General features: G+C 37.0%; 1 protein-coding gene across 1 annotated transcript in view; it reads right to left on the reverse strand.

Moving 5' to 3' along the window:
* LOC126095222 (phosphoribosylformylglycinamidine synthase) overlaps positions 1 to 4,717 on the reverse strand; it is a 202,346-nt gene extending 197,629 nt beyond the window's left edge. The window contains exon 1 of the mRNA XM_049909959.1: positions 4,569 to 4,717. Coding sequence (XP_049765916.1) covers positions 4,569 to 4,571 — 3 coding nt within the window. The 5' untranslated portion in view covers positions 4,572 to 4,717. The remainder of the gene's footprint in view (positions 1 to 4,568) is intronic.
* Between the last annotated feature and the right edge of the window lie 17,048 nt (positions 4,718 to 21,765).

The raw sequence follows: 21,765 nt of genomic DNA on the forward strand, positions 1-21,765 counted from the left end.
CGATGTCAAGGGGGCAAATACACAGGGCACTGCCGATAACATGTCTGCAACACAGGCAAAGGTTGATTTCACTAAGAGTGGACAATCTGACCTCCATTTTCTGCATTTTTCCATTCCATTCCTTGAGCAGGACAGCACACCCCAGGAATTAGGGTAGACGACACAGACACATGGCAGTGCACATGGAGAATTTTCATGAAGTGGTTGGTCACAGTCCCCGCAATTTGGGTCATACGCTCACTGGGAAAACATTTGCCTAAAGTGTTGGCTTTTAAAACACTAAATCGGGGACGGAGAATATGACTTTACTGCAGTTGTAACAAATGTTTTTGATCTTTTCTGGAAGCAAATACCTATAACGAGTAAGGATAACTTTGCTGGCATCTAATCTGTGTCTGCCTGCCCCCAATGCACACCAAGCAAAAAGTGGATCCCTCACCTCTCTGAGTGTTCTCATAGTTCTTCGTCCGTCTGCAGTGTTAGGTCCCACTGAAAAACTAACTCCTATATCACGTTGTGGTTCTTCAAATGGTTCAAATGGCTCGGAGCAGTATGGGACTTAACATCTATGGTCGTCAGTCCCCTAGAACTTAGAACTACTTAAACCTAACTAACCTAAGGACGTCACACAACACCCAGTCATCACGAGGCAGAGAAAATCCCTGACCCCGCCGGGAATTGAGCCCGGGAACCCGGGCGCGGGAAGCGAGAACGCTACCGCACGACCACGAGCTGCGGACTGCTGTGTTTCTTATACTGTTCGATGGTAACAGGTCAACATGAAGCTGTTTGTATGAGTGTGCCACCCGGGAATTGATAGGCCGCCTTAATTATGATGGAACCACTCACAGTTGCTACGGGAAAATAGTTTGCCAAATAAGCTTCCAATATTCCCTATGAAATACACCAGATTAGTTAGAAAGAAAAGACCATCCGTCTGTTCAGGTACAAATCAGGAATAGAGGGGAATAACTGTCCGCAAGTCATTTGATTTTGTTTTCATCCTACAGCAGAGTCAAGGAGGACCTTGCTGTTGATGGGGAGGCATGCGTGCCTCAGCGATACAGATAGCCGTACCGTAGGTGCAACCACAACGGAGGGGTAACTGTTGAGAGGCCAGACAAATGTGTGGTTCCTGAAGAGGGGCAGCAGCCTTTTCAGTAGATGCAGGGGCAACAGTCTGGATGATTGACTGATCTGGCCTTGTAACATTAACCAAAACAGCCTTGCTGTGCTGGTACTGCGAACAGCTGAAAGCAAGGGTAAACTACGGCCGTAATTTTTCCTGAGGGCATGCAAGGTAATGAATAGGATTGGGGAGAAGAGAAGTTTGTGGCACAACTTAACTAGAAGAAGGGATCGGTTGGTAGGACATGTTCTGAGGCATCAAGGAATCACCAGTTTAGTATTGGAGGGCAGCGTGGAGGGTAAAAATCGTAGAGGGAGACCGAGAGATGAATAAACTAAACAGATTCAGAAGAATGTAGGTTGCAGTAGGTACTGGGAGATGAAGAAGTTGCACAGGATAGAGTAGCATGGAGAGCTGCATCAAACCAGTCTCAGGACTGAAGACCACAACAACAACAACAACAATAATGTCAAATACCCACCACAATGCTACCTACTCTGATAGACGGCTCTCTCCTAGGGCTTAGCCCACCCAGAGCAAAGACCACCTGGCGTGGTGGCCGATGTCCTGCTGCACCCAAACAGACAGACACTGTGTGTGTGTGTGTGTGTGTGTGTGTGTGTGTGTGTGTGCGGTGGTGGGGGGGGGAGGGGTGATGTGACAGCTCGGATATCAATAATGCATTCCCCGAATGGTCAGAGAGCTAACACCATACGGATAACTGGTGACCTCCAACACAGACTGACTACTGTCCTGCGTAGAGAGTGATCTTCCTGCTCAATCTGTAAAGAATTTGGGGAAAGGTGGAGCTCAAACCCTTGTGTGGGGACCAAATGTAAAATGAGAGGATAAAGTTGAAGAAGTCAGAATCGATGCCTTACGAGCAAGCTAGGTTGTCAGCAGAGAATCCATCATAGAGGACAAGTTAGAGAAAAGGCATAGTCAGAAAGTAGAACTGCAGGACAGGAAAGGAAGAAGCAATGCTACAGCCTGGAGCACCATGTACACACTAAAAAATGTTGTTCAAAGGTTGGTAGCAAGCCTCTCTTCTCAACACTACCTTGCTAATTTCGTTAGGTAGACGGAAAAACTAGCAATTCACTCAAAGACACAAGAGCCTTAAATAACTGAAGACACTGCTTCAAAATATTAGTGTACAACATATAAAACTAAACTTTCTTAACCGTCCCCCCTACACACACACACACACACACACACACACACACACACACACACACACAGAGAGAGAGAGAGAGAGAGAGAGAGAGAGAGAGAGAGAGAGAGAGAGAGAGAGAGAGAATTAACATATTTACATATTTAAGTACTAACCACTTAAGCATGAACAACTCTATGTAAAAATACAGCACAGTGTAGCTTCAGACTATCATGTATATCGTTCGCATGAGGCTATATTTTTTCTATGTACTATGATTGTAAAAATGGTTTATCTCACACCATAGGGAGAGTTAACTATTATGATGCACTAAACTAGGGTGATTTAAAATGGGGCAAACATGCAGACTTTGTCAGTACCAGGTAGAGTGCTTGCAATTACCTTTAAAGGGTGCCTTTCATGCATGTCTGAAATATGATTTCATATTGTGGCAAAACTCTGGGTCGACAGAAGCGTCCGATCCCACGCGTCGGCTTTGACCCGTGACTTAAGGGTGTTGTCGTGTGTGACGTCATGACGGCGCGGAGTTTGGTTTGAGTGTGGCTGTCTCCAGTTCTGTTTTATCTTATTTTATTTACTTTTCTGATCTGTTCGTTCTATCTCGTGAGATTTTTTTTTAAATTTAAAAACACTTATTACTTATTTTAATTATCTGTTTCCCCCAATTTCTGTTTTAGTGTATTATATTTATCTTTCTGATCTGTTCGTTCTATCCCGTGAGATTTTTTTTTTTTTAAAGACAAAAAACACTAATCAGCTACTGAAGCATCTTTATCTTCTATGGGTTGCAGGGGTTACGACCCCTGGGGAGGTGGGCGGGTATTCATGCATGGCTGTCTTCACTTACACGTTGTAGCTACACAAGGCGTCTAAATTTGTTTATATTTAGTTTGCCCCTCACCCAAAACACCCCATTTCCCGCACTTGTCCCGTTAGTGTCATTAGGCTTCTTGTGGAAAGTGTGTGTGTTTGTTATTGTTTCCGCCATATTTGTGACGTCATGGGTCAAAGCAGACGGGCGGGATCGGACGCTTCCGTATTTCCAAAACTCTTCTGCAGCTTCTACTTTTGGAATCAAAGTGAAAAACGCTAAGGTTATTACAGGAAGAGCAAATACTAGTGCAAACCATGATTTAAAAACAAGAAAATGTATTACCTTTACCGTGAATATGTATTATGTATATACTAAGTTCTATAAAACAAAATGTAATGAGGAAACATGGGATATACCCAAGCACATAGCAAGATTACAAGGAGACACACAACTTTCCTATGCCGATACAAATATGTTTCATAAATGTAGATTCTATATGAGAACAAAACTGTTCAATAAAATGTCACAAAATAAAACATGCTTAGTAAATACGAATGCATCTGAAAGACCTACTACAAAATATTTTCAACGGGCCCCTACTACTTCGTCTATGCAATATCTGAATTTCTAATACAGGATCTACAAGCAAAATATACGTTAATATTTTTCCTAGTAATCACTAAATTTAAGTAAAATGTCCAATAACATCCAAAATTTTCTTGTGTATACGATCAAAAGTGCCACAGTCGAACACTTGTCCTGTCATCATATTGTAAAAGGCACATTTACATATACCGTGTGTAATTTTTGAACTATTTACTTTCGTTGTATTGTAATGGTAAATCCTACATCACTGAAAGATGATTCCTGGTTGAGTAAATGAACAGCTAAATTGACTGATTTATGACGATGTTCGTTAAAGGGGAACGATAATAGCTCACAAACGAAATGTTACTTGCAAATAGGATTTTCTCAAAGTGCATTGGCATCGGCTTATTAATAAGTGCTTGTTGCAAATAAAATGAGTATCATACGGTTACGCCACCCGTAATCCAGTAATTTGCGTATTACATTCCTACACATTTACGCGAGTATGACATATTTGCTCTGCGATGTAAATACATGATACACGAGATGATACTTGTACGATAAGAACAAAATCTGAGCATAATTTATGAATATGTATCTTGTTCGCTATTGTTTACACGCAACAACCTGTTGCGTGGCTTGCTTCTCTTTCAGAAGTAAATGATCGGACTTGAAAGTTAAATACCATAAAAACATTGACTGTACTGCTACCTTTAAATCAAAGTTCAGTCGTTTGAATGCAATACATTGATCTCAGAAGATATTAATTAATGACAGGGTCTAATGAGTTACGTAATATTATGAATTGCTGATGGCTGGAGAAGTACGAATCAGCATTTCTAAACAAATCCCATTACACGTACCATTTTCCCCACGATCTCCTCCTAGGGTGTTCTTTCAATCTTGATGGTTTCTTCGTAGATATACCGCTTCTAATTTAATTTCCGGTGTATCAAATATTACTTCCGGCAATTTTTTGCAATAATTTAAATTCGCGCCTCGCAGAATACGTGCTACAGTAAACAGGCAAAGATAATAAGACTCGTTGAAGATACTCCACTTATGACCCAGAGAAGAACAAGGAGGCTTGAATTGTTTGAAAAACCGTAAAATGCAAGACAAGCGACTTAAACTGAGTTCAAACAGGCATGAATTTCTTACATGAGCATCCCCCTACCACTACGCTTACGCGCACGTTAGGATTTCCACACATCGAAGTTGGAAAATCTACTTACGAGACGTTCAAGTAGCTACAAGTGAAAGTAGCAGTACGGGAAGTTTTAGCCGGGGTCTTATGGTGCCGTTGATGAACACAAATCAGACATACAAAAGTTGGCTATTTCATAGGAATCGTGGCTACATCCAGTAAACTAAATAAATGCCAACGCCGACGTTTGGTTCGAAAATCATCTCGAATTAGTAAAATCAATTTTGAAATATTTGTGAGCTATATTTCTCGCTCTGTACAAAAGTCTAATAAACGTACATAAGATGCCGTGCCAGCTCACATTACATTACAAGTAACACTGAAACACCTGGCAACTGGACTCTCTGCAAGAATTCCTACATTCTTAACACCAAAAAACAATGCACGGCTAAGCAGTTATCCGAATGAGATTGAAATCGGTGAATATGATGAACATGTACAGACAAACTCAAGATTACAATTTCATAAATGATTTACTCAAGAGAAATAATTTCACAAATTAATAACATGTTGGTCCACCTCTGGCCCTTATCCAAGCATTCCTTTGGCTTGGCACCGATTGATATAACTGTTGGACGTCCTCCTGAGTGCTGAATTCTGTCAAATTCGCCCGTAGATCATCAAATCCCGTGCTGGTAGGATGGCCCAGTCCATAATGCTCCAAATGTTCTCCATTGGGGAGAGATCCAGCGATCTTGCTGACCAAGATAGGGTTTGGCAAGCACAAGGCCAGGTAACAGAAACTCTCGACGTGTGCGAGCAGGCATTATCTTGCTGAAATGTAAGCGCAGGATGGCTTACCACGAAAGATAACGAAAAGGGGCTTAGAATATCGTCGATGTATCACTGAGCTGCAAGAGTGCGACGGATTATACCAAACAGATCCTGCTATGAAATGAAATGGCACTCCAAACGATCATTTGCGGCTCTCGGTTCGTGTGGTAGGCGACAGTCTTGTTGGTATCCCACTGCTGTCTGAGGTGTCTCCAGACATGTCTTTGCTGATTATGGGTGCTCACTTTGAGGAGTGACTCATTACTGAAAACAGTTCTGCTTCAATATACTATTTAAAATACAGTCGTAGGTTGCAGAATATTCCTTATTAACTTAAGAACGACGCGTTTCGGCATCATCATGTTATCTGCAAATATAAGGGGGGCTATGATATTACAACAAATCTGGCGTGGTCATATTCTGGACTATTGTAAGTTTCAAAAACTCACCGAACAAAATTATATAGAGAAACGTAATGTAACTCACGTTAAAAGAAATTGTCTGCCAAAATATATCACTCAAGAAGGGATGTTACTGCATAAAACATACTAAAAGGCAACATACATGGAACAATATTAAAGATTAATGAAATAAAATCACGGCATCAGGTATTAGTAGAGAGTGAAGGAGAAACCGAAAATGCATAGTACCTCATGGAGGTGATGACTGGCATAGTAGTGTAGAACAGGACCTTTCACACTAACCACAAACAGCCATACATTACAACAACCCCATACGCCTGTCCGTATTCAGATATGGAAGACAGGAACTCATGCAAAATACTGGGCTAATAGTGATGACAGTCGCCATGTGGCGCTGCTGTCGTTTTTACAGTGTGATAATGGTGTAAAACTCAAACAGTAAGGGATAAATTAAAAAATAAATAGAACATAATAGGTCATATGGGAATATACACAATGCAGGACATGCCAGGTCAAAAACTATGCACATAGATATAGAAAAGCTGTATTCTCAAAAGCAGTGTAAGAGAATAATAAAATGGAATACATAGAGCAATAAAATAAAGATTAGACTGTAAATATATGACTAAAAGGTGACAATTCCGGAAAGATAAAATACAACTGCATACACATGAGAAGTGACCAAGATCGTGGTAATAAAAAGGTAAAAACTAACCAATTGTTTAAAAATGGGAAATGAACAATCATAGAAAACCTGATTACTGCTTGACAACTGGTCATTGAGTAACGTATCCTTCTTAGCATGTGAATGTTTAACAATTTTGATCTCTTCAAGCGAATTGAGCCTCTTACCTTTTGGAGTGTGGTGCAAAACTCTTAAGTTCCTGGTGTAGGTGGCCACTGGATTTAAGGTGCTCAGCGAAGGCAGAATTATGCTTCATCTGTCCCTTGTTAGTCAGTAAATGCTCCTGAACCCTAATTTTAAAAGTTCTCCCCATCTAGCCAATATAAGCTGCTTGACATTCACAGCACTTGAGCTGGATCGCTCTCCGATTGAGAACGTTTGGATCATTATGGGCACTACTCTCCAACGGGCTTTGACACTGTACCATCAGGAGGACATCCAAGAGCTCTGTCAATCAATGCCAAGTTGAATAACTGCTTGCATAAAGGCCAGAAGTTCGCCAACACATTATTGACTTGCTCAATTTGTGAAGCTTTTTCTCTTGAATAAGTCATTCAATTTTTCTGAATCTATCATCAGCTATTTTTTGGAACATGTACATCACATCTACCGATTTCTGTCCCACTCGGTTTATTCCTTTGTGATGAGTCTTTTTTTGTCGAATAGCACTGTTTAGAAATTTTCATATTATCTGCAATTCTACACTACACTGAAGGTACATTGGAAAATAAGATTTTTTTCCTCGCCAGTTCAGATTTGTTTTTATTTTCAGGGTTATTCAAGGTTCTGACAGGTTACAGATGCTGTAAATATAAGTTTATTTTACTGGTGCCATACTTAATTTTGTAACCAAAATTTGTATTACTGTGCAAACAGTCATTACTCAATGATAGAGCCAATACGAACACTTCTTATTTCGAATAACCCATTTGGAGGGTACAATGAATCACCTTTGGTTACTCTTCATTGTATTAGATTTCCTTAGATTCCAAATTTCCTTCATCCTTATAGAGTGTTGTTCCCTTTCTTCTTCAGTCCATTTTCGTCTAGTTGTTTTCTTTCTCTCGTGAAATTCTGCCTTTTGAACTGTCTTCCTGAAATGTGTTCTGTTTTCTACAGTGTCTATTGTAATTCCAGCGTTTTCCATATCCTTTTCAGTCTCTACAAACCATGTGGACTTGTATTTGTTGCTACTGAGGAATGTGAATATCCGCTTGGTTAGTCTGTTCTTATCCATTCTGAATATATGTCCAAAAACTGTAGTCTTCCCTTCTTCATTACATCAGTTAGTTTCTCAGTTTTCAAGTATAGCTCTCTGTTTGGTCTTAACCTGTATTCAGCATTATCGTTTCTTTTAGTTCCCAGTATTTTCCTTAAAATTCTTCTTCTGACCTTCTCTAGTTTCTCAAGATCTTCATTTTTGTTAGTTTAAGTGTTTCTGCAGCATACAGAGCTTCAGGTCTGGCCACTGTTTGGTAGTGTCTTAATTTCGTGTTCCAGGACAAGGATTTTTTTGTTATGAACGTTTTTGGTCATATGACACACTCTTTCCACTTTGTACACTCTGGTCTCTATAGCTGCCTTTTCTTTTGCATTATATGTAATCCACTCTCCTAGATATTTAAAGGAATCTGTTTTGTGTATTGTATTGTTGTCAACCGCAATATTTTGAGGAGCATCACAGATGTTTTCCATGAACTTTGTTTTTTCAAAGGATATTTGTAGTCCTATTCTGGCTGCTTGTTTTTGGAGTTCTCTTATTTGTTCTTGGGCATTATCTAGCTTATCTGTAATCAATGCCATGTCATCAGCGAAGGCTAAACTGTCGACAGTGATCTTGTTTGGATTTCTTCCTAGTTGAATCCCTTTAGTATTGATGTCCTTCCTCCATTCTCAAACTATCTTCTCCAACACACAACTGAAAAGCAGAGGTGACAAACCATCTCCCTGTCGGACACCTGGCTTTATTTCAGACGATTTTGAGAGCTCTCCCTTAAATTTTACTATCGATTTTGTATTTGTCGAGGTTGCTTTAATTATTTCAGCTGTTTTAGTATCGAGTTACAATTCTTTTGAGATATCAAGCAATGTATTTCTGTCAATTGAATCATAGGCTATTTTAAAATCCACAAAAGTAATTACATATTTTAAGTTCCTGATTTTCCTCATTTCTATTATGTTCTCTAAGTTTAATATACGAACACTATTATATTTACATAGTATTTTAGTGAGAGTGAAGAGTAGTTCTTTGTCTCCAACGCCACCAATAAATTTTCATTTCACCCTAATTTTTACACTCAATGACTAAAGCAAAAGTTAGTGCCACTATACTAAAATAAAAAATATCTTTATCGTGTTGACAGTTCAGAAGTAAAATAAACATCAACAAGGTCACACTCTCTGTTTTAATACTTTGTAATACATTCTGTTAATTCAAACGATGCTGTGTTATTCTGTTAGAAATAAGTGATTCTAGTCACAGAGCTTGAGAGCATTTTACCACTTTAGAAAGAATTTATTTACTTAGTTGGAGATGAAGCCCATTATTTTTGCATGACACAAAAATTTTTATGTACATAAGCAAAATATACTAGATCTGTGCCATAGAATGAACCAGGGCAAAATGAGAGAGGATCCACCAGTGATCTCTGTACTAGATAGAGATCACTGAGAGCCACCTATTGGCCATTGCTAAATCTCATAGGCGATGGCAGAGGAAGCGACATTGTGCAAGAAAATAGAGTGCCTTTCAACTTTCGTAACTTATGTGTAAGTTGGTATGACAGTATACAAGTTGGCTGTTTCCACAGACAACTGGTAGTGGGAGAAGCACATGTAAGATTTTTTTTTTATATTACCACTTAACTGTTGTTCTACAAGAGCTTATCTCAAGGCTATAGGCAATTGACATCAAAGTTTGGATGAAGCACCCAGTTTTGCAACTGCCGCAATACATATGCCCATGTGTCCACAGAATTCCGTTGATTTAGCTCTTAGTGATGTTGCGTGTGTAAATAAGACTTCATTTCTTAACTTGAGTGGGCACATGAGACCTTAACTGTCACTTGACAATCGCTTATTATTTCTGATAAAATAGCATTATGGTCTACTGTGGCTCATGTCATGAAAATACTGAAAATATTTGCCCAGAAAATAAATCTAGATGCAAAACACGATCCTAATTCTCTTTAAGAAACAGTGAGCTAGGTTTTTGAAAAGTGCATTGGTTAACAACATTAGAGTTTTTTTGTTTGAGAAAGTGAAATGAAGATTTAATTTCAGATAGCACTGAGTAACTGTTTTGTTGCAAATAAAATGATTACTTAACTACAAACCTATTTGCTGTCGAAATTCCTTTTCAGGGACATCATAACTGAATGTCTATGCAATAGTGTTGTGATAGTAAGTAAAAATCATAACTTAAATATATATCCATGTTAGTGCAAAATTGTCAAACTTGGTTGGTAGTGAATAGACTGACACAAACATTCTTAGGAGGGGTCGAGGAGATGTGTGAGTGAGACAGAGACTCTACCTGATATTAGGTGTACATTTTTAATTTTAATCATGTTCCTTAAATGCACCCAAGCTCAAACAATTTTCATACGATGTCGTCATGTTCTTCCACCTTAGCACCATTTCAGTGCTGACATTCTAAAATTCATTCATTTTCATGATAGGAAGAAGGACAGCATTGTTCGTAAATTTTTAATCTATTTATTTCAGATCGATTTCAGGTAATGTGTAGCTATCTTCAGTGCAATTATATCCAAGTCATGATGACTCATCACAAATAAAATCATACATTGTACCGCACTCACATTACAGACAATAGTTAAACTTGTTTAAGTCATGATGACTAATCGTAAATAAAATCGAATATGGTATCACTATCACACTGACATTACAGATAGCATTAAACGTGCTTAAGTGTTATCTGATGTCAGTGTGGTACCATGTGCGATTTTATTTATGATGAGTCATCATGACTTGGATATAAGTGTACTGATGATAGCTACTTGAAGGTACCTGCACAGTATCTGAAATATATCTGCAATAAACAGATTAAAAATTTATGACTGATGCTGCTCTTCCTCCTATCTTGGATCTCATTAATACGGGTGTGGAGCACGCTGTTCCTATTGCAAACTATTGTATCGTTCAGTTTGTGAGTGAAATGATCAAAAGGCTCTTGTACAGCGAACTGATACAACTACAGCTCGATTTAAAATAAAACAGTTCATGCACAGCAAATGAAATTTTGTGTCAACATATTACGTTCTCAACTGTTTATTTACCAGTATTCCTCCACGAATGTACATTGTATCTAAGTACTTACTCAGATGTGACTATCAATTCAGTGGCATTAAGTAGAGAAAGCATAATAGGCTTTTAATGGAGAAAGCGTAGCTTTTATCGCATTGAGGAGCGCTTCCATGGGCACTGGATTCAGCCAATTACTGTTATCAGCACAGGTAATACCATCTGCCTACATTCTAACCTACTTGGTGGGAAACTACAATTGTAGCAATTATATGTTTATAAGCAGTGGTTTCACAGGCAACAAAAACTTGCACATCCACCTCCCGCCCCATCCGCCCAAAGCAAAATACCCTGACACTCTCGAAGAACAGTGAGTACGTCCATTCATATATCACTTTCTCTGCTCGGGATGTCAAAAACAAATTTCTTCGAAAAGAGTTTCGACGTTGACATTTCTGGGCGTACTGTGGTGTTGCCTGCTAACTTTGGAAGTTAACCTACTTTTGACACATCCATTTGTTTTTGTAGTCAATTTTCTTGTTTTGGCATCTTCTTTACCTCTATTTTTATTATTTTACATACATAATTCAGATGTTCCATGACAACTTGATTTTCTTTCCACTGCATGTTCTTCCACAAATGGAGGCCAATTATCTGAAAGCGAGAAATGTTTTAGGTTTTACAATACCTGGTAAATAAAAGTATAAATTAATAGAGCAATATTTGATACATAACCTTTCTACAGCGAAAAAGCCAGATAACTTGAAAGAGAAAAAATACAGCTGTTTTTGATATTATTCGATACTTAGAAAGAAAAATATACTGTACAATAAATAAAATAAACAGGCTATATATTTCGTTATAAACATTGGTTGCTATGTTTTATCTATATATTTTCCCTAGCAAATGAGTATCAATGTTTTGAAATGTTTGCACTGTTTACCATACAAACTTCATCAAGGACATTTTTACTTATTTATTTACATTTTTTGTTTGTAGACGTCAAAGGATGACTTTTGCAAACATCATATTGTGTACAATGGTTTAACACCTATTGCATTTGGGTCAAATTGTTATACACAACATACATAGCTTAGAATTCTTTCACTGAATACTGACAATTATTTACACCTTGAAGCTGTACTGGTCCATTTAAGAAGCAGAAACAAAGGAATAATGGTTGCTGGTGACTTGAATGTAGATTTCCTTAAAGACTCTCACAATAAGAACTTATTTGAGTTAATAACACTATCATTCAACTCAATTCCCACTATGAAGTTTCCAACTAGGATAGCCAATTGCTCACAAACAGCCATTGATAATATCTTTATAGAAAAGTCCAATGAACAAAACTATATTACAGAACCATGGTCTCTCAGACCATGAAATGCAGTTCCTTCTGTTAAACGTTAATACTGAACAGGATATAAAATCTTTTAAATCTGAACTCAAGTGGGTAATCAATAAGCCAAAAATTTATTATTTTAGGACACTCCTCAGAGACATTCACTGGACTGATGTTTACAGTGCTCATTGCAAGAATGAAAAATATAACACTTTTGTTAATAAAGTGCTTATCTTATTTGATCACTGTTTGCCCCCAAAACTATCCAAGGTCGGAGAAAATTCTACAACGAAGCCATGGATTACTCAAGGAATAGAGGTATCTTGTAAAACAAAAGAAAAGTGTATCTGTAAATGCAAAACAGTTTTGATGTTGATGCTATATTACATTACAAGAAATACTGCAAAATATTAAAGACTGTAATATAGACCAAAGCAAATATATTACAAGGAAAAGATAGTCATATGAGCTAACAAAATAAAGACAATGTGGGGTACAGTGAAGGAAGAGACCAGTAGAAGCAGACATGAAGAGGAGCAAATAATATTCAGGGTAAATGATACATTGGTGACACATGTGTACAGTGTTGTAGAACTTTTTAACAAACATTTAATAACTGTTACTCAAAAGATGGAGTTGTCAAGTTCTGTAGATGCTGCCATGGGATACCTCAGATTAGAATTTCAAATAACATCCATAATATAATTTGACCCTCAATACCCCAGCAGAAGTAATGTCCATCATAAAATATTTAAAATCAAATACATCTGGTGGGTATGATGAAATATCAACAAAGTTTATTGAAGAATGTGATTCTGAGTTAAGTAACATATTACGCTATGTGTGTAACCAATTGTTTATCAGTGGAATATGTCCTGAATAGTTGAAATATGCTGAACTTAAGCCACTGTTTGAGGAGGTAGATAAAAAAAATAGTGCCAAATTTCCATCCAGTTTCACTTTTGCCAGCATTCTCAAAAATTTTAGAAAACGTAATTTACAATCGATTTTATAACCATCTTATCACAAATAACATTCTGTCGCACTTCAGATTTTTAGAGGGTTCTGATATTGATAAGGTTATCTACACTTACAGTGAATATGTACTTAATTCGTTAGATAAAAATTGTAGGTAACTGGTATATATTGTGATCTGTCAAATGCATTTGACTATGTAAATCACAATATCCTTTTAAGTAAATTAGAATGTTATGGTGTGACAGGGAATGCTGCAAAATGGTTCAGATCTTACATCTCTGGGGGGAAACAAAGGGTGTTATTAGGAAAGAGGCATGTATGAAGCTATCAGGCATAATCCAACTGGGAACTAATTACATGTGTGGTCTCACAAGGTTCCATCTTAGAGCCCTTACTTTTTCTTGTCTATATCCAAGCTCAGTTCATGGAATCAGTACTAGAAATAAGAATAACCTTCACAAGGCCTTAAAGTCATTTAGTCTTGTACAAAAATGTGTGTATTATTCAAGAGCACACATTTTCAATAACTTGCCAGCAGCCATAAAAAGCTTAACATCTATGAAATTTAGTTTAAGGGAAGCCTAAAGGATTTATCATGGTCACCATTTCATTTCAATGCAGTAATGTGTTCATTGTAAATAAGTATTGTTTTAGTTCTATTATATGTTTATTGCCTTATAAATAAAAATAAAATATTTCTTTAAAATTTTAAATTCAGTGCATTAATGCGATCTTAGTAAATGATTGTTGTAAAATGATGATTCATAAAAAGAAAAAGACAATCATTCCACTTGGGACCTGTGCAATGTACATTAGCTTATTTGCTTTAGTTGTAAATATTTGTCATGTATTATTGTTTTTCTGACATGCTCCACATCCTGGAGGACCTCCTCACTATGGATCAATTGGGATGAAAGTAAATCAAATCTAATCTAATCTAATCTTACCAAGGAGTTCAGATACATAACAAACAGCCAAATGAGATAAAAAACTAAAGGAACTCTATAAAAAAACATATCATAAAGAATGTGTACAAAAATTAGTTTATATTCTATTAAAAAGTTCAGGCACATACAATTGCTACAAATGAATAAGCAGATGGACCAATTGGAAATAGACAAAGAAGATGAAGTATGCTTGTAATCTACTCCATGCAATACAAAACCAAGATTTATTATTGGAGCAATCTTATCATGCATTTCTCTTGTTTCAAGCAGGCTCTTCGGTCTTATATAATGCAGTAATATTGTTATATGAATATTTGTATTGTGAATTTTTTATCTATACTCTATTTTTTCCGTTATATTATGTACTTCTATTATAAGTGATGCATATATATGAGGTCTGTTCAAAAATGTCCGGAACTTTGTCCACAAAATTTTTCTATATGTACCTTTTACTTATTGCACATGGTCTCCTTTGAAATACTCTCTTCCACAATCGATACATTGCTCCTTGTCGCATTTACACTTCCAGAAGCAGTCTTGGTATACCTGTTACTGGACTGCACAAAGTGCCAACTGCGAATTTTCTTTTATCTCATCTACCATTGCAAATCTTTGACCTTTCAATGGAGTTTTCGACTTTGGCCATAAAAAAAGTCCACAGCGGCTGGGTGAGGAGAGTACAGATGATGAGGCAGCTCAGTGATTGTGTTTGTTTGCACAATAGCCATGCACCAACACAGAAGGATGTGTTAGAGCATTACCATAATGCAAGAGCCATGAATTGTCTCACAACATTTCATGTCATTTCCTACCCACATTTTCTCGCAGGTGTTGCCCAATAGTACCATCAATTAACAGTTTGCGCCGAGGCACAAATTCATGATGAACTAATCCTACAATGTCATAGAAAATTATCAGCATGGCTTTGACATTTGACCTGACCTGAAGAGCTTTTTTGTCTTGGAGAAGCTTACCTGACCCATTGTGAAGATTGAACCTTGGTCTCAACATCATAAACACAGACCCACATATCATCAGTTATGATTCTGTTAAGGAACATCTTTTTGCCATTTACGTGATCCAAAACCTCTTCACAGAGTATGAGGCGAAGGTCTTTCTGGTCTTGACTCATGAGCCATGGGGCAAATTTGGCGGCAACATGATACATTCCAGGATGCTGAGTTAGGATTTCATGACAAGATGCAACTGAAATCTTACATTCTTCTACAATCACTTGGACAGTAGGTATTTGACTGGCACACAAAATTTCATTGATGTTCCTGACATGTGCATCATCTTTATCTGTTACTTTATTACTAGATCTGTGTCGTTTACCAGCCATGACTGGACAGACTGCGTCAAGATTAATTACATATATACATTTAAAGAAATATTCACAAAATTGAGACATTTATACTTAATAGAAACAATATTTGTTTGTCCATTCACTTTGGTCACTATTTAATAATTCACCAATGGAGTACAATGGGCGTTCTTTCAGGTCCTGCACTACTCTCCTTCTGAATGTTCCTAGGGGCAGGGATTGCACTTCTTGCGGCAGTGGGTTGAACATCTTAATGGCAACCACTAGAAACCTGTCTTGCGTTCCCATCAGTCGACACCTGGGTATTTCGATGCTCCTCTTGTTACGGGTATTGTGATTGTGTATATCTTGCCTCATGCTGAAGGCTCCTTGGTTTTCTTTCACGCTGATGAGACATAAAAACACATACTGGCTGAAGACTGTTATAGTTCCTAACTGCTTGAATATAGGTCTGTAGTGCTCCTGTCTTTTGCTTTATGTGATTATTCTGAGAGCTTTTTTCTGTAGCATTCGCACATCCTTACAACCTGCAGAATATCCGCATAACAGTAGGCCATAATTGATGTGGCTATGGAATAGGGCATAATGTACTGTTATGAGATATTGGTCATTCCATACACATTTTAACCTCCTCAGAAGGTACATTACACGGGAGAGCTTGGAGCACACGTACACTGTGTGTTCGTTCATTGTTAGTTTCCTGCCTATCATGAAGCCCAACAGTTTGACAGCCTCCATATTATCATGGCATCCGATGTTGTTAAGGGTGCATATCAGATGTTGTGTTTTTTTTCATTCATTATCATTTTATTTTTGATGAACCATTCTTTAATGTTTTGGAAGAGTACATCTGTTTCTTGGAGTGATTCTGCAGCAGTTCTTCCTTTGGCAAAATGGGTGGTGTCATCAGCAAACTGTAACATATTGTTGTTATAACCCACGTCATTGCCATAAATAAGGAACAGGAGAGGTCCTATGACGGACTCTTGGGGTACTCCATATTCCAGATTTTGTTCTTGTGGTGTTGCTCCATGAATTGATACCACTTGTCTCCAGTTTTCCAGATAAGACTCAAAAGTTGCCAGAACAACACCTCCGACACCGCAACACTTCAATTTATTGTGCAGTATCTTGTGGGAAATACAGTCAAATGCCTTGCTAAGATCACAGAGTGTCAGTGCCACACTTTCTCTGTCTTCGAATCCTTGCCTCATTTTTCTGGTTAAGTCCAGTGCTGCCGTAAATGTTGACTTTCCCTTGCGACAACCGTTCTGTGTGTCCTGGAAGAGCTTATTTACTTCAAAATAATTCTGTAACTGGAGTTTCATAACAGACTCCATAACTTTAGCTAGAATAGGAATGATAGAAATTGGTCTGTAGCTGGAAACTTCACACTTCACATTTCAGACATTGAAGGATCCTGAACGAAAGTCATCATTAACTTCCATCTGACCATTTTTTTAAACCATGTGAACCATTTTAACACCAAGTATGGCTTAAGCACTCATCACCATAGGCTTCCTGCATCATTTCGATTCTCTGTAAAAGTTTTCTTAAGTTTTATGCAAAATTTCATGCAGATGCATTGCTCCTCTAGCTCTACCATCTCGAAATTTGCAAATTGTGTGACACCAAGTTCTACTCAATACAGCACTGAACAGTAGCTAATAGACACACAACAATGAAACTTCTGGCAGTTACACATTAAACACAACATGTGCAGCGATGCCAACCACTTGGTGGAAAATTACAAATGTTTCAATTTTTTTTTAACAGACCTCATATGTGTGTAATGACGACATCCGCACAAAGAAATTTACCTGTGGATGAATAAATAAATAAATACTTATTGGTTAAAGGAATATCACCCTAGACTACTCTGGGAGCACTCTACTGAATGGCCTGCTTTAAAAATGACAGTCACGACATGATGAGACTATTCAAATAAAACACGAAGTACGATGCAACAGGATTTGTAAAGCCAGGAGCAACTGCAAAAAATACTATTGGTGTTGATTTACAAGACAAAATGTCGGGAAAAAATGATTATGTCGTGTACATAGCGAGTGCAAATGATTTTGCGAAAAACGATGAAAATAACTGTCTTACTGAACTAAAGAAATTCCTGGAGCGCAGTTAACAAAAAAATACGATAGTTGCAACTTACCACACATATATGATCTAATGTATCACTCGTGTGTAAACAAAGAAATTAAAAATACTAACATTAAAATAAAGCAGATGTGTTCTTTGTTTGGAAATGTAGCGTCCTTGATATAGGCAAATTGGACAGATGCCAGCATTCTAAACACGGAATCCATCTAAATTATGAAGGAAAAACTTTGTATGTAAAATGATAAATGAAATCAGAAATCACTGCGAACAGAAAAATTCCATGTACCGGTATGGGACCAGTCTCAGCAAAAGAAAAAGAAGCATCCTCAAAAGTAGCAGAATCGTCAGTGGAACCAACAGCTAAAACAACATATTCAGCAGTAACTATTGCCCGTCCTACCTGCAACAGAAAACAAACTCAGCGTTTTTTATGGTAACACGAGAGATGAGGATTCAAAGTTGCTTGAAGCATCTCTCTCGCGTGTTCAATATGAGTTTTCCACACCTCAAGCAATACTATCAACTAATGTACTGAAAAAAGCCACTCCTAGCAAACCTCACGGAAATGCAGAGGCGAGAAAAAATCAAACACTGTCTTTCTTCCACCAAAATATATGTAGTCTCAATAATAAAATCGACCAGTTATTAATAAATTCAAAAGACGAGTGTGAAAGTGAGCCTGATATACTGTTTTTCTCAGAACATCACGTTATGAGTGGAATCCACGTGCTACAGATTGAGAACTTTAGTTTAGCTACTCATTACTGTAGATCTGTTATGGAAAAAGGTGGTGTTGCAATATTTATAAAATTATAATATAGGGTAGTGTATAAATCCCTAAATTTAAGCAAATACTGTGATTAACAACATTTTGAGGTGTGTGGCATCGAGTTAACAGCAGACAGTGCAACTGTTATTCTTCTGGCTGTTTACAGGGCACCTGCTGGATATCTAAATGTATTTCTAAGACAAACTGAATCACTTCTGTCCCACCTATGTAGGAAAACTAAATCTTTCATTGTTATGGGTGACTTCAATGTGGACCTTTTAACAGAAATAGAAACAAAACAGACTTTGAACATTTAATGTGCTGTTACAATTTAGTACCAATGGTGGACTCTCCAAGTAGAGTAATTGCCAGCTCTAGCACTTTAATAGATAATGTATTTGCAGATAAGGATATTTTCAATAATGTAACCATGAAAAATATTATAAATGGTCTCTCTTATCATGAAGGGCAATTTCTCACTCTAAACCAAATGAATGTACAAAGAAAAGAAAATTTCATTTGGAAAACATTTAGGATTATAAACAGACACACCACTGAAACCTTTAATCAGCGATTACAGCTTGTGGACTGGTCTCCTGTATATGCTACAGTTGATGTTAATTCAAAATTTAATATATTTATCAATGAAGTTACAAGCCTTTTTGAAGAAGCATGTCCTAAAAAATCAGTGAGAGGAAACCTGTTCAAATCTGGAAACAAGCCTTGGATTACTAAAGGCATCAAACTCTCTTGTAAAACAAGAAGAGAACTATATGCTGCAGCCAGGAGTTCAAATGATAACAGTAGGATTACACACTATAAAATCTACAATAAAGTTCTGAATAAGACCATTCAGGCAGCAAAGAACATGTGCTTGAAGGCAGAAATTGACAACTCGAGCAATAAAGTAAAAACTATCTGGAAATTTGTAAAGAAGGAAACGGGAAAAATGCAGTTTTTAGTGAAAATATCCAAATCAAAAGTGAGGGTAATCTTGTTAGTGATCCAAAAACAGTTGCAGAAATATTCAACAACAATTTTTAAACAGTAAAAGAAAAAATAGGTTTACAAGGGTCCATGAAGCAAGCCATCAATCTTTTGAAAGCTAGAGACCTGGTTCAGTACAACATATGAAGGTAAAAACAGTCACTGTTCAAGAAATTGATACTGTTATTAAATCCCTGAAAAATAAAAACTCTGCTGGAATTGACAACATTTCTAACAAATTATTAAAATACTGCTCCAGCCATGTAAGTAAAGTACTTTGCCACATTTTTGATGCGTCACTTAAGCAAGGAATAGTTCCTGAGAGGCTTAAGTATGCAGCTGTAAAACCGCTGTATAAGAAGGGAGATAAGACAGATACTGCTAACTATAGGCCGATATCGGTACTGACAAGCTTTTCAGAGGTTTTAGAGAAACTAATGCATGCCAGGATAGTTAAGCATCTCAGTGAACACAATATCTTCAGCAAATGTCAGTTTGGATTTCAGAAAGGTTTGTCAACAGAAGATGCAATATTTGCATTTACTGGCAAACTCTTGGAATCTATAAACAAAAAACTGAAAGTGATTGGCATATTTTGTGACCTAACAAAAGCATTTGACTGTGTAAATCACCAAATTCTTTTACAAACAGCTGCACATCTTGGTATAAATGGTGCAGCAGGGAAATGGCTTGACTCATATCTGTCAAACAGGAAACAAAAAGTTGTAGAAGATAGTCAAGATGGTGTCCCGTTATCTTCAGAATGGGGTACCATCACATGTGGAGTGCTGCAGGGCTCAGTTCTGGGTCCCCTACTTTTTATTATATTTATAAATGATCTCCCTCTCTCTACGGAATATTGTAGATTCACCATTTTCGCGGATGACACTACACTACTTACTGATAATTCAGTAGATAAACTTGAGGTAACATCAAATAAGGTTTTAAATGAAATGGCGAACTGATTTAACATTAATGGTCTTATTTTAAATTACTGTAAAACAAACTACATTCAGTTCCACACAACATCCAAAGATGAGGAAATAGTAGTAAAAATAGGTGAGCAGACAATAACCAGGGTAGATTCCTCAAAATACCCAGGCTTGCATATTGATAGCAAACTGAATTGGTCAAACCACATCCTTTATCTATGCAGAAGCCTAAGTTCAGCAACATATGCATTGCACATTGTTTCTTCTTACAGAAATATGGAAACCATGAAGTTAGGCTATTATGGTTACTTTCATTCAATTATGGCATTTGGAATTATATTTTGGGGAAATCAGCCACTGGATAATAAAGTACTGTGTGTACAAAAAAGAGCCATAAGGATCATGTGTGGAGTCCATCCTACAGCCGCATACAGGAACCTTATTAAGAAGCTTGAAATACTTACATTCACTGTGCAATATATATTCTCTTTGATTTGCTTCATAAGGAAAGAAAAATCCATCTTTAAGCTGAATAGTAAATATCACAGTCACAATACTAGAAGGAAACATGATATCCACTATGAACAGCCAAATCTAAGTACGGTGCAGAAAGGAGTCAATTTCAGTGGCTGTAAGATTTTTAATGCCCTCCCTTCAAGAATTAAGAATAGAATAGAATCTTTATTTGCCTTTCAATATGTTTTCCATACAATTGGCATTGTCAGTGTGTTTTTTTTAAATTACAATAATTATTATTGTACATATTTGTACCTGTGCAGGGCAAGCAGATAGCATGCTAAAGTAATATTGATAATACCACAATTATTCATTCACAATAGTAATAATAATAATAATAATAATACATCATAACAGTTAAATATACAATAGTATCAAGATATATTTATGGTACATCTTACATATCCATGTAAAAAGTCTTTGCTGGTACATTACTGTCACAAACACATATGTATAATTCACATGGCAGTTTTTTGTTTCATGTAGCATATCTCTTTTTTGTCACCGTTTAGAAACTCATCACGTGAGTTATATGGCGTACATTTGAGCCACACTTCTATTGTCTGCTTAAAGTTATTCATCAGTAGTTTGCTCACAGCTTTTGGGAGTTTGTTATAAAATTTTAAGCTAAGGTGTTTATGGCTCTTTTGTGTCAATGTCAGCTTTGTGTATGGTAGGTCTATGTTACTATTATTTCGAGTATTATGAACATGCACTTCAGATCTTAAGTTAAAGTTCTTTACATTCTCTTTAGCACATATTAAACAATTATAAATGTGTATACTAGGTAGTGTCA

Source organism: Schistocerca cancellata, chromosome 8 (assembly GCF_023864275.1).
Source record: "Schistocerca cancellata isolate TAMUIC-IGC-003103 chromosome 8, iqSchCanc2.1, whole genome shotgun sequence".
In the NCBI taxonomy this organism is placed as follows: Eukaryota; Metazoa; Arthropoda; class Insecta; order Orthoptera; family Acrididae; genus Schistocerca; species Schistocerca cancellata.